Source organism: Lagopus muta, chromosome 1, assembly GCF_023343835.1.
Source record: "Lagopus muta isolate bLagMut1 chromosome 1, bLagMut1 primary, whole genome shotgun sequence".
In the NCBI taxonomy this organism is placed as follows: Eukaryota; Metazoa; Chordata; class Aves; order Galliformes; family Phasianidae; genus Lagopus; species Lagopus muta.
In genome coordinates this window covers 138,293,284-138,307,643 of record NC_064433.1, presented here as the reverse complement: position 1 = coordinate 138,307,643, position 14,360 = coordinate 138,293,284, and the positions used below count along the sequence as shown (strand labels likewise).

Genomic DNA, 14,360 nt, shown 5'->3' with positions numbered 1-14,360 from the left:
CAAGCACTACTGCAATCATGAACAGCAGAGCTACAGAAGGTCTCTCAGTAAAGAGACTGACCATTTCTAAAGGAGAGATCTTGATTAAAGCTCCTCCAGACTGTCTGAAATTCCCCTCCTTACAGAGAGCAGCACAGTCTAGTAAACAGCAAATAAAAATATTTATAACTAGTACCTGATATTTCAAATGCATTTTTATGGTTTTCACTGTCTTCTAGCTTTGTGATAGTCATTCCAGTCATTGGTAGCTTCCCCTTAAAAAAAAAATAAAAAAAATAAGCAGTTAATGATGAAGTTGAAGCCAAAATACACCAACAAATTACCAAGTAAAATGTATACAACTTAAAGTTCCGAATGAACACAGGTGCAACACAGTAAACTGGCAATCACACAAACACATGCTGATGGGTTTAAAATATTTTCAAATCCACACAGGCACTTTGTAACAAAAGTTTTCAAGCCAAACACCTGCAAATAACACCTGTGACTTTAATGAGTCTATTTGATACCTATGCAGGCTACAAATCCATACAAACGTAACAGCGGTCATCCATCATAGTCTCAAGTTCTGGGAACTGAGACATTCAGGGTCATCCCTGTCACAAGATCAGAAGCAACGGTGACTGACCTGAAAGCATATATATCTGCAAACAAATTTTGTTTGTGGTATATTTAGAAAGGAAGATTTCATTAAATAAATCCATCAATTATATACTGAAGACTTACATCTCCAATATCCACACTGCTCTCAAACTCACTCTCAAATATATTAAGAAAACAAACCTACTCTCATTTTAAGCCCAACCAGTCTGGAAAAGTTGGTTTGGGATAACTTTTTGTCCCTTTCAAAACACAGAAGAACAGGTAAAAATGCAACGCTGTCAGGATGAAAGGCTTTACCAAAAATGCAATGTTATTAAGAAGTTCTCTAAGACAGATTCTTTATTCTCTTGCACAGAAGCACTATTCAGAACACGCTGGCAAAAGTGCAAATGCAATGAGTTGAGGAATTTTGGCTCCAAAGAAGGGGAATTTTTTTTATTTTTTTAAAGTGACTGCAGGATGGACAAAGGCTTCTTACAAGTTGATCTGAAATCACTTGGTGTTCTCTATGCACAAAACATGCTCAATCATAAGATGCCAAAGAAAAGGTTTTTTGCTACAACTTTTCCAGTGAAGGAAAGATGGTAGTGCTGTACCTTACAATGCAGCCTAAAATCTGTTTTCCAGTTTTTTGCTGGTTCCTGACCAACACAGCATAGCCACACTGAAGTGAGGTGCAAGAATTGAAGATACAAACAAAAAGAGAATCTGGGAATGCACCAGGCAAGAGACTGACAACAGAATGATCATCACCTGAGCCACATGGAAACCAGAAGTACAGATACAGAGAGAGCTTGCTTTCTCCTTCCTTTCAACAGACAGTTGTGAGACTCTCTCATAAAACACCGTTTGCACTCCTGACAACTTCCACTTACTACTGCTAAATACATTCCCCATTAACTCACATAGCAAATACCAGCTCTATGACCCGGAACACCTGACATCTGCTGACATCAAATACTCAGAACTACACAGAGAATATACTGTAAAGTCAGAGAAGCTGCAGCTTATACCTAAACTTCAACGATCAGGAACTCTCTTCTTTTCTCAGTTTATAAACATGCACCAATCAGGAAAAGAGACAGTAAGGCATAAATCAGGTACAGATGCTGACTTCAAGGACATTCTTTCTTTTGGAACAACTGAGGGAGTTGCATCTTTCATCTGCTCATGTCCTACTTAGAAGACAAGAACCTCAAAATAGAAATCCGGATGGCAAATGCCGTGCAATCCTGACACAGCTCCAAAGCCACTGCCTCACTGTCTCACTCTCCAAGCACTGTCTCAGAGTGATTAAACAATTTTGCCTTGCTATGAGAATGCAGACATTATGATTTAAGGAGTGCTTAGTGTTGAGGAAAAAAAAAAAAAAAATCACATTAGAACTTATGAGAAATTAATAGTTTAGCATTCAACACAGGATTGGGCAGTAAATACTAAGGAAGTGTCATGAACATACTGAACAGATGCTGAAAATAAGTGCACAGAAAATTGCTTATTTACTGAACAATGCTGTGCACCTGAAGGACAAAATGGGACAGAGAAGGAAAAAAGCACATGCAATGTAAAACAGGAGGACAGAATTAAGCCTGACAGATTCACTGTTTAATTCTATATTGCGTGTTTCTTAGCACAAAAATTTACAGTCAGTTGCTTCTGTAACCAGTGTACAAGCATCTGCCTTCACTGAGAATTCTGGCTCTGCTACTTGAGATCTAGCACTCACCTGCCTTTCTTAATATCTTTGTCCATCTACATCAGGACAAAACACTGACCAAAGGTTATTAGGAGCAGCACAAAGCTAACAGAAGCTTAATTATCTAACTGAACTACCTAACACAACACAGTCAGATAAATTCAGCTACTCCCACGAATACAAAAAGTGAACTTTACAATTTAATTTCTCCTAATAAAGTCACACAGTTTGTGACTGGATGCAGACAACCACATAGGAGTCCCAAATGGCAGATGAATCACTACTAATGAAGAAACAGGTTTTTTTCCCCTCATTGTTCTAGGTTGTTTTCTTGGTTTTGTTTTAAATGAATGATCAGTTCTTGTTGCAGAAGCTACCTTTGCTACTTGTGAAAGTGGAAGTTTAACAATCCAAGTTTTCTATGAAACGTTTGGCAAAAATACATGCCAGCATTTACACAGATGTAAACGTATTACCTTACCTGATAAATGAACCCACTCATTCTTGGGCTGGCAGACAACATTAACAAAATGTTAGGGAAGAGAAGAAGATACCTTTCATTCTTTTCCTTATAAAAAAAGAAAATAAAAAAGTAAATACAACATCACAAGAACCTTCTCTCCTTTTTATGTTTTACATTATTTAAAATGATCAGCAAAATTACAACTCCACAGTTACACCACAAACACTTGTCTCTAGCAAAATTAAACTCCCACAATGGTAGAACAAGTGAGAATTTTTTCATTTTCTTTTTGAAAACTGCTAGTGACATGCCTATATTCCTTCCTGGAAAGCAGAGCCTTTTCATTTAAAGAATTAATTTTTACAGTTTGGGTGGAATACTAGCCTTGTTTAAGTTAGTAACACCCAATTTGCTGATTTCACTGAATCCAAGAACATTAAAAATATATGTATATACAATATACAAAACTTGACTGGATACTGTTGCTATAATGTCAGGACTTCTGTCTCTCAAATATAAAATCAGATTTTTACAAAATATCAGATTAGCATCAGAATTAGAAAAATATTATGAAAGTATTAATGCTTATATTCAGAATGGAAACAACATTGCTTTGTTCTCTTTTAATCTGATGGTTGCACTTAAGATTAGCATTAACACAAAGTTTTGATTTTAATGACAAATATATTCTTTTTTTAAGTGATTGCTTCAATTTCTAACACCTTTGCTATACCATGTTTCTATTTGTTTTTCAGTCTTTACAAAAGCATACATCATTTGAAAGACAAAAAGCAAATGCTTTTGCACAAACTAATTTGTTCTATATCTAGTCAAAAAGCAATTGCTACGCAGAAACTTCTAAGGGTCCATTACATTTGACATTTTAACTGTAATGAGTTTGGTGCAGACTTTTTTTTTTTTTTTGCTTTAAAACAAGATGCAGCAGTAGAAGATGCATTATCTGCTCTACTGATAGATTTTTTTTTAAAACAGCTAACATAGCATCTGGTAGCAAGATATGTGGTGACAAACTTTAAAGAACCCAGTTGCAAAAGCACTTTCCTCTTTCCTCATACATAAAGGAGGAAACTGATTGAACATGGTTGCAATACAAAAACTCCCAACAAGTTCAAAGCTTAATTGATTACACAGGAGAATAACTTATTGTTAAACCATGGCAGTATCTATTTACAAATGAGAACACCTATCTTCAAGTAGCTTATTTCCTATTCTATCATAAAAGTCTTAAATGAGCACAGGAAGATTTTATTCTAGAAAAATATACCAAAGTATTTTTATTTCCGCTACAAAACGATTACCAACTTAACTGCAAAAGCGAAAGGAAGACTGACAGTAAAGGTGAGAAGTACATTACCTCACTTCCAGCACACTGAATCATGACCTGGGACATGTAGATCACATTGCCAAGCGTTTTAATATCTTCCCCCTCCCAACAGCGGATTGCTTCTGTTAATATTTGTAGTTCAAGTTCTTTCCGTTTCCGTACTTCTTGACATTGTGCCTAACAAACAGAGGCAAAAATATTCTCTTGTATCAACTCTATCAACATGGAACAGGTTGAGGGTAGAAATACCACCATATATTTACCATTGTCACTGTAGTACACAGCAGACAGTACCTGAATATGAAGCGTTTTTTATATTACAATTACCAGCATAAAACTAATCTTGCTAACTTCAATATTATTTCTTTCTTTAATAGACCAACTTCAATTACAAATTCGTAGTCACATCCTCATTTTTTAAATTTCCTTTCCTTTACATTTTAGGATTTGTAACACAAAACAGCTAGGCTGAGCAGGAAGCAGTAACACAGCTGTCTTGAATCCATATGGCTTACACACAAAATGGACTTGAATTAGAAGAGACTTGTCAATTGTGCAAGCTGAATGCGTACAACCTTCTGCTCCTATTTCTGTTACATTTCCTGCCAACTTATTTTCACTAACCATACTCCCATCTTATCTCACTTGAATTTTTCTCAAGAATTGTTTCCTCTCATTTGTGAAGCACTCAGAACTGGGGATCCTCAAACCTCTTCTGAACACAGAAAACAGTACAATTTCTGCTTTAAAATGGAAAAAAAAATAGGAAGTGCCACCTAGCAGGATACACTGCTAACAGGAAACACTAAAGTTAAGTTTACTGTAATTGAGAATGCAAGAAATACATCTCTTGCAGCTGTACTTCCTAAATTTAAGAGTTGCACTCTTCAAATTTAAGATTTATTGTCCTTTAAATGACAATAACAACTCATCTGTTCCAAGCAGGCTTATTCTCTTCATTACTTAAAGTTCCTACGTTCCCATCCTCATTTGCCCATCCCATTATCACTTCTCCCTCAACTCCAATACTACACCCCAAGAATGAATGCACCTTTGTAAAATCTCAAAAATACAATCTGTAGGTCACAAGTGCACATAGAAAGGAAAAGGAAGCACAAGAGAGCAGACAGATGCAGAATGCTCTTCTGTCAATAGTCTATTTGCTGTAGCTCCCCAACAATCTGCAGTTCTTAGCTCTGCCCACAAACTACATTAATCTCCCAAATCCCAAAACTTTCACAAAATTTTCTTATACAGATGTGTACAAAAGTGTTTCACATTATAAAAGCAACAGAGATTAAGCTGGAAAGCATGCTGCTGAAAATATACACAATCTATTTTTCATTCCTCTTACAGAAAGGTTTTTGAAGGCTGTCATGGATTTTTGAATATCTGGACGATCTGGATGATAATCCTAAAAGCAAGGAGAAAAACATACAATAAAAATTTTAGTTTTAGTAAAAATAATAACAAAAATGCTTATAGGCTTACCTAAGAGCAAATAAACTATGCCACAAAATAAAAGCTTTTCAACCTTTCTGTTCTCTTTCCATAGTCTTCCCATTCAAAATACTGGTGATCTTCCTCTCAGTAAAAGTGAAATAGAAATGTTGTCGATGACTCTTAAGCTTGCAACAGGGTCAAGGACATTTTACAGGTCCTTCTGGACACAAAGAATTGCTTACCAACTTGAACTCCTAATAGGAAGTGTAGATTTTAAAAGGTTTTATTTGGCTTGTTGCCTTTTATTATAAATAAATCACATTTCCTTCAGAGTCATTGACTGCCAAACCATGTGACTCAGAAACTAGTAATAGTTTCTCTTTCTCCTTCACAGCCCACAAGTCTCGCCTATAAGATGAAAATGCTGAAAACAGTTAATCTTCAAACATCTTCCCACTATGGGAAGATCATTTCTGCACAGTGTTCAGTAGAACTCAAGATGTCTCCAATAGGTTGAAATCCTACGATGAAAAGCAGCACTCCTACAAGATAAAGTTGCCTCTAGTTGTGTGCAGGAAACCGAAAAGAAAAGAAAAAAAAAAAAACCAACATCAAGTCAACTGCAGACCCTGCAAGACTGTTCTAGGAGTGAAGGTTAGCTTCTCTGCCTAGCTTTACTGTAAATGTTTAGCTTTCTCAGGAAGTCTTACTGCACCACCTTTTGAAATATGGCAGCCCATACTTTGGAAGGCTGCAGGAAGAGAAACAAAAGTCATTTGGGGTCCCATCATGTTTGACATGTACCTTTAAAATAATTGTTGTCAAATCATCATTAAGCTGGAACATAAATGCTGATAAGATATACCTCCATGTGCCTTTCAAGCTCTTTGAGTAACGTGGGGTATTTATCCAGACGCATAAAAGGTTTGCTGAGGCCTGTGGTCAGTACAAGGATCCCAGGACTGTTGGCACCTTTCACCTCCATGAATTCTCCTAGCTCCTCACTGCACACACAAGATATTTAAGCAAATTAACATCAAGTTACCAAGAAAATTAACATTAAATTAGATTCTTCTCTTCAGTCTTTCACACGCCCTTAATTCTGCAGATAAAACATTAATTCAGATAAACTAAAAAATTCAAGAACTCAAGTACAACTTAAGAGTTCTCATCTGATCAACTAACCAGCAGCCATACAAATAGTAAATAATCAGATACTGGTGTGCAGTCCATCCCCATGAGCTAGAGTGTCAAGGTCTTTGAAATTACATAACACATTTTTGACATCAGCGTTACTTTAACAAACCAACACTCTCCAAATATCATGAATTGGTATTTTCTCTACACAAGGTTCTTCATATTTGCATCACTTCTCTCAACTGACTTGCAGCACATCCATTCTAGTTGTTCAATAAATTCTCATGTCGCTTTGCTACCTTTTAATGAAATTAAAGTTCATTTTGCTACCAATGAAGCTTATGTTATTTACATTCTCTGCTTCCTTACACAGGAGAAATTTCAGAGAAATAAGGTAGAGGACAAGTTGCTACGGGTCATCTAAGCTTAAAAAAAATAATAAAAGAATTAAAAACCAGCCTTCTCTTTGAGGAAAGGAAGGTACAGCAGCATCTGGCCTTATTTCCAGGCTTGAGAAAACACACATTGCAGAAGTACATGCATATCTGAATATAAAATCTAATTAAGAAAATTCAGAAAGCTACTTATTAAGAAGAAAATCCTTTCTGCATTCAAGCTATGCCATTTAAGTTATCTGCAGATGGAGCTGTTAGCATTTTGAGCAGTTGCTACTGTAAATTAACTAGTTCTCAAACAAACCCCTATACTACCATGTGATAATCATTAAAATCTTTTGTAAGCTATCCTGAAAATCATTACTTTCAGCTCATTAACAACACTACTTCCCTGTAAGTCAAGGCTTAAAACACTTGTTTGCCTTTGTAGTCTTACTTTGCAAAGAAAGCCTTTGCCAGCTGTCAGATTAAGTTCTTTTGAAAACAGTAAATAAATTAAGAAAATGTAACTGTTAAACAGCTATTTGCAATAAAGGAGGAATACTTGCACATTAGGGTCTCATTAACAAAATTCTTTCACTTAAGCCTAGGTGACAATCTAGGAGGGGCAAGTTTCTCCACACTTAGGGCACAGTGTTTTGATGTACTGAAATGAAAGCAAATCTTGGTCTGTTCAGCTTCCCTAAAGATAAAAAAATAAAACACTGACAGGACATTGCTATAATACATAAAAATACATAGGTCCAAATAACAGTGAGCTGTGCACATAGAAACACAGATTAAGACAAAATTGACCCTGTCTATCCCTCCCCCCACACACACACCCCTTCCCATTTCAGAAGGACTGACACTTTTATTAGCACAATTTATCCAAGTAGATAACGAGAGCAACCAAGAACAGAGGTCTTCTCACACAGATACATCTTCCCCAAAATCTCTCTCCTTCTGGCTATTACTTTCTTCAGGTTCAAAGAACAGAAAGCACTTTTCTTATTTGCCTTTAGTTAATTGGTATTTACTTATACTACCTTGTTTAAATACACCATTACTTCTTCTGTATTGCCGCCTGGTAGGGCACAACTTCACATAACCTCCTTCAGAGGACACCAAGCCCTGGCACTTCTCAGTGCATACCAGGTGTGTTTCTGCACTTCTGAACTTGAAGTTAACAAAGCAGATCAGGAAGTTTCCCAACACCTTCTTTGTACTGTCAAGTTGTATAGGGAAGAGATCAGCAGAGCACCCAGAAGGTAGGCCTCCTTTCTCCATCACTTACAAGCAGAACACTTGTGTGACTCCAGGTCAGCCTGTGACATGACCAAGTTTTAGCCAAAACTCACTGAAAAGCTTCCTGCAATAAAACTGAGTACTTCTCTGACTTAAATTTAGATATAAGAAGCTGCCCAGGAGAGTATCTTGATACTTAAGATCTACTGTGGTTTAAGTTTTTGTTTCTTTGTTTTTTGTTTTGTTGGGTTTTTTTTTTGTTTTTTAAATCACAGTCCTTACTCAGTGTAAAAAAAAGTGTTATCAACTTATTCAGGTGGCACTCTCAAGGTGACTTATGGACTTTGACTCATACTTATGTTGGTTTACAGGGTTGCCAGCTACCCGTTCAACCCAGGATTTATGGCTGATTCCCTGGAACATTATTACACCAACTGGCTGTGATGTGGTCTCACATCCTCTGCCTCTGACAAGTGAATGTGCAAGGTGACATAGGGGGAAGGGACAATGACAGATCAGGGCACCACAGCTAGCTTCTACACAAAGCTTTACCACAGCTCACCTGTGAAAGCCCTTCTGTCACAAGATACAATGCTTTACATTTCTATTCATTCTGTATATAGTATTGATCTCAGGTATACCACTGGGTTGATCTATCTTGTTTTCCATTAATTCTCCCTGTAAGCACTCCATATCCCCTTATCTATTATTGTTTTCTCGTCGGTGATAGGTGCCACAAGAACTAACAGAAAATAAACAAATTCATTCTTTGCCTTTTCTTTACTTCAGCCAGATGCAGCCCCACTGCCTAACTTTACAAACTATTTCTATCCTCATGCCTTGTTACTCATCCCCACTTCAGATAGACGTACATGCCCATACAAGCTTCTTTCATCTCAAAAATATCAGTATATTTCATAGTACAAGCCAACCATTGATTCCTCTCATTCAATATACCGTCATTCCTTCATCTTTAGATTGCCAAGACAAGAACATCCCTAATTATTTTTGGCTACTTCCATGCTGCTGTGTGCATACAAATCCATTATATAAATGGCATTTGCTGAGCCACAGCAACACAGTGCTTTTTAAAATAAATAAATATTTCATTATCTAATGCCTCTACAGTAGAAGGAACACAGTGCCTACCAACTCCATTTCACCCACATTCATATTCCCTTTGTTTGCCACTGTGCCTTTTCTTCCCAACCTCAGCACTGTAACGCAGATATGTCAGAAAATGGGGGGGGGAAAAAAAGCTCACTGAAGCCTGACAGGTGACTACTTTGAAACCTGAAATAAAATATAAACAAAGTCTTCTCTGCCTACTCTGCAACCCCTGGCTTTAAGTAAGCGATTCTACCCTTAAGCGAGGTTGCAGCGGTTGCCATGCTAGCCACTGCTCTCTAGCACAGGACACTGTTGTTTACTGCCTCATTTTTAATCACAGTGCAAGAGCCTACAGAGCAAGTTGAAGTGAGCTGAGGTTTGAAATGTACACAGCATCCTGAAAAACTCGCTTAACAATTGCATCACCAGGAAGCCTTTTACACAGAGCTGTGTTAAAAGGTGCAATTAAAATTGAATTACGCAGTTTCCCTCCTGACTTTCCCAAGAGGACAATGTTTTCTTTCATTCACTTCTATAGGTCGCTCTGACAAGTTTCGACATGCTCACTTGTTCAAAGTCTAAAAGGAACATGCACACACACTTAGTAACAGGAGGCAAAGCTTTGTTCAAGCAGTGTGCTGGTGCAGACCCTGGTACCTCTCTGGCTCAACCTAAACCAGCCTCCTATCTCTACAGGTACAGGAACAAAAAGTATCTGGCAAAGAAGGAAATGATTTTAGCTCAAAGTGACCGTCCCTCATTTATTCACAAAGGACAAACGCGACTCTGAAACATAATGGAAAGACTTGCTTGCAATAAAACATGGGTGGGTTAAAGCACTGTTTGAATACGACAACAGTTTCTTTAATTAATAGCAGCTTAAAAATATCCGTGTTGTTAGCTTAAGAGCACAGCTGCTTTGACAAAGACAATGGCTCTTTCATGTCACTGTTTCAACTGATGCTTATAAGTACCACCTTCCTAGTCAGTATATACTAAATCAAGCTCCTGCTCATAATTAAGCCATATGTTACTCTTGTGGGTTTTGTGTTGTTTTGTTGTTGTTGTTTGCTTTTTTAATAAAGAATAAAAAATAAAAATCAATTTAGCTGAACAAGAAAAGCTTTTTAACTGTTAAATCATCAACTGAGTCAAAACTGCCTATGTAAGTAACTTCTCAGAAAGAAGTGGTCAAGATTTCAATACACAGCCTGCATCACTTTACAGAATAAAAAAGGCTGTGCTTCAAATCTCAAGCAGAAGAGTCCTCCCTCCTCTCCAGACTAAAGTTAGCTCACAGCAAAAGAAATTTTAGAAAAGTATCTTTAAGCCACATTAACATATTCAAAGCTTTCTTAGCACAGCTGCCTCGAAAGCTGCAAATCAGACTGGGGGGGAAGGAAGAAAACAAGTTCAGATGCGCGCACAGTCAGAGAAAGGAAAGCACATCCAGGAACTAAAATGTAGCTTTAAAATCACAACTTACGCTTCTGAAGTAGGTCTCTGTTTGTAATAGATGGAGCACGAGCTATCACTGCTCAGAGGTCTGAGCACTGCACACAGGCACCGCATTTTGAGAGCGTTGTGGCACAGCTCAGCTCAGCAACCCTTCAACTGCTGCTTTCAGTTCCCAACTTCTCAGCTGAGCTCCTCACTCAAGGACTGCTGATCAGCGTATGACATCAGCCTGCACACTTGCAAGCTCAGAGATGCACATAAATGGGGGAGGCACAAAGAGCTTTCTGACTCAGGCTGATCTGTATTCCATGCTCCAGTTACATGGAGTAATTGTGATGTTTCAGCTTCAGAAGCTTTCTCCAAACTGCTAAGCCAGTGATGCAAACACAGAATATACGTGGGACTCGTTATCTAAAAAAACTGAAAGATCTAACAAAACTAATACTTGAACAAGTGGAGTTCTGCAAATAGCTCACAGGTATTCTTCCAGCTGAAAACTGGCTCCGAACTTATTTTACAATAAAAGCAACAGAGATTACTGATTCGAAGCTTCTTCTTGAGCAAAATATTTTTCTTTTAGAAACATTTTTCATCCACATTGTTTAAATAATGCTGTGTTTACCTTAAATGAAAGTCAAAAAGCTTTAAAAACCTGTCTTTCCCCAGTAATTACATATTTACTGCTTATTGCATTTCCTCCATGTTTATTAAGACGACTTTAATTAAGAAGAGTTATAAGGTACCACCGGACAAGTAAGGCTTTGAGAGTACCCCCACCCACCATTACATTATCCACCTTCCAGGTAATTCTATACTTAAATATTTCATCCTTTGTCATTTTGGACATAGACTGCATACATTCCCATGCTAGCTACTGCCTCCTCTTTTTCTTTGCTGGACCCTGCCTTTGCACTGAACTTTGTGGTTTCTGATCTTCCCCAGGGGTAGGTAACAGCTCAAGTTCCTGGGACTCCTCACTCCTCTGCAATTATTCATTACTGTACTTTGTATTCAACTGTTTTGTTTGGGTTTTTTATTGGCTTGCAGGGAATTCTTTCATGTCTTAGGTTGCTCATCCTGTTTCTTTCTCTTACTAGAAGGCAAGCCTATTTCTCTGATTAGAAGCACAAGTGGCAAATAACACCATTTAACGCCCTTAAGGCGGTACAGCTTTGACCAATTTTCTCCAAAAAATAACATAGCATTATTACAGTTGACCACCTAACCCTGCACTTGAACTGGGATCTTCAGGAAGAACTATGAGATAGTGAAACTGATATCTCATACAACACTGCCAAAGAGGTATGACTGATATGGAAAGCAGTAAAGAAAATACAGGTTGTGTACAGTGGCACCACAGCTATTGTGATGGCTGCTGGAGAAGGAAATGTGAACCACATGCAATGGTGGAAGCTAGAACACTGATCTCAGCAAGGATCACCACGTACTTATGTCTGGCAAGCTCCATCTCTCAAGCTCTAACCTGTGGCTTAAGACACAATTACAAAATCTGGTGACAAGCCTCAAAAAAGTTACTCCATTCTTTAACATTCTTGAGTTTTTAGACCGAAAGAATCTTAATTCTGGAAAAAAATATGCCATGGCTCAGAAGCAAGTCCCCAAAAGGTACCTACAAAATTTCAAGACTGCACGAAAGGCTGGAAAAATTATTATGAACTTGGATAATATAACTGGAACCAGAAACAAGAATCTGCTCATAATGCTCCAACCCTAAGAGAAATCACACAGCACAAGATTGCTGTTTTTATTGTTGCTGTCAGAGGCAAGTAACTTCAGAAACATTTAGCTGTGGAGTTTGAATACCCGTATAGATGTATTAGGTTTCGTTCCTACTTCTGTGTACTCACGCACATGTAAGTCTCTTTCGTATTCATTTTAGTAGTTTAACTACTAATAATTAACTTAAGGAAATGAAAGATGTTTGTGGCTTTGAATGTCTGAAGATGAAAAAGCTCATACACAGCAGTACAATGATTAATCCCTTTCTGTATTATACACACACATATGAACATACATGTATACATGCACAAACACCTTATTTTCTACACAGGAAAAGACTACCCATGCTTGCTTTTAGATATGAAAGAGAAGCACAAACGACAGAAACAGGAAACATCAGGCTGGCATCCACATGGAACAGCATGGGGGAAGAAGAGTCACTTTCTCACTGAATGCCTCTTTTTAAATCTCAAGTAGAATTGTTTAAAATTATTACCATTTGTTTATAAAATTGCTGTTCAAAAATACCTTTCAACTATAAGATCAAAACAATTCTGTATAAGTTAGTATCAGTTTCTACACATATTTACATATATGAAGACTCTTTACCAGGTGTCAAGACCTCTCAACAGGTACTACAACACTGTTCAAAGAGAACACTTCCAAGTCCAAAAAGTGATATAAGATCTTCATAGGTGGCATATTTCATGAAGGCAGATGACTGCTTACAGAATTTTGATATTAGTGATCTATCTGGCTAAAGAAACAGCACAGTTAATACTTCAAAATGATAGCACCTAGAGCAACCACCCAGATTCAGGTTTGGTTGTGTGAGTTTAATGATTTAAATGAATTTAATCAACTGCAGAAGTTACTAACTTTGTGATTTAAGAATCTGACTTAAAATTACCTACTAGTTTTTCTGTACAGTGTGTTTCACAGTTCAGGCACACGGTCCCTTTACGAAGCACACAGTGTTCATGGCAAGAAACAATCTGAAGTAGACAATAAGAATTTATGTTCTGCATCAAACTGCTGTAGACTGCTCCCTTTTCCTCACTCTAACGTGCCACTGAAAAGCACAGCTGTTGGAAACATGACACTCAAATCCAAGAATTGAAACATTTCTCTGCCACATTTTAATTCGTATTAAAACACATAGCCATACCACAGGAAGAGCAAACAAATCATCATTTCCTCAAAGTCCAAACCTCCCTATGAGACTCCTGGAAGATCTCATTTTAGTATTAATCAAGTATTAAATGCATGTGTCTGTTTCATTACTATTACAGTCACAACAAGCCTCAAATCTCACAGTAATTTTTACATTGAATGTTCCTATATAATGAAGTCATTTCAACTAGTTAAACAAGGAGACAGTGCTGACTGCTTTCATTTTCTCTGTGCCTTCGATCAGGTTATTCCAGGCAAAAGTGTCTTCCTTGTCCCCATGTTTAAAATTATGTAATTACAAGGTATCTTGTATTTGGAGAAGAGAGAAGTGCAAAACAGTTTAAAGCCATTTTCTGGTTTCTTCAAGGCAACTGCCTCAAGCAGAAACTTTCATTGAGCTGTTTGCTACCTATAGCATTGGCAGTCAACAAAACTGAAAGGCTCAGAATAATAAAACAGAGGTAATTAAAAAAAAAAAGATTCACTTCTTTTGACTCATGCATTGGTACACAGTAGCATTAAACAACTGTTCATCAAAAATTCTTCCCCCTTGAGCTATCTCCTATAAAC

At 37.3% G+C, this 14,360-nt stretch overlaps 1 protein-coding gene across 6 annotated transcripts in view; it reads right to left on the bottom strand.

The window, feature by feature from the left end:
- The window catches only part of ARHGEF7 (Rho guanine nucleotide exchange factor 7), a 107,176-nt gene that overhangs the window by 23,571 nt on the left and 69,245 nt on the right, over positions 1-14,360 (bottom strand). For all 6 annotated transcript variants that reach the window (XM_048934557.1, XM_048934558.1, XM_048934562.1 and 3 more), the window contains 5 exons: positions 6,416-6,554; positions 5,462-5,521; positions 4,138-4,284; positions 2,781-2,867; positions 176-254 (listed from right to left, as the gene is read on the bottom strand). In XM_048934557.1, coding sequence (XP_048790514.1) covers positions 176-254; positions 2,781-2,867; positions 4,138-4,284; positions 5,462-5,521; positions 6,416-6,554 — 512 coding nt within the window. The remainder of the gene's footprint in view (positions 1-175; positions 255-2,780; positions 2,868-4,137; positions 4,285-5,461; positions 5,522-6,415; positions 6,555-14,360) is intronic.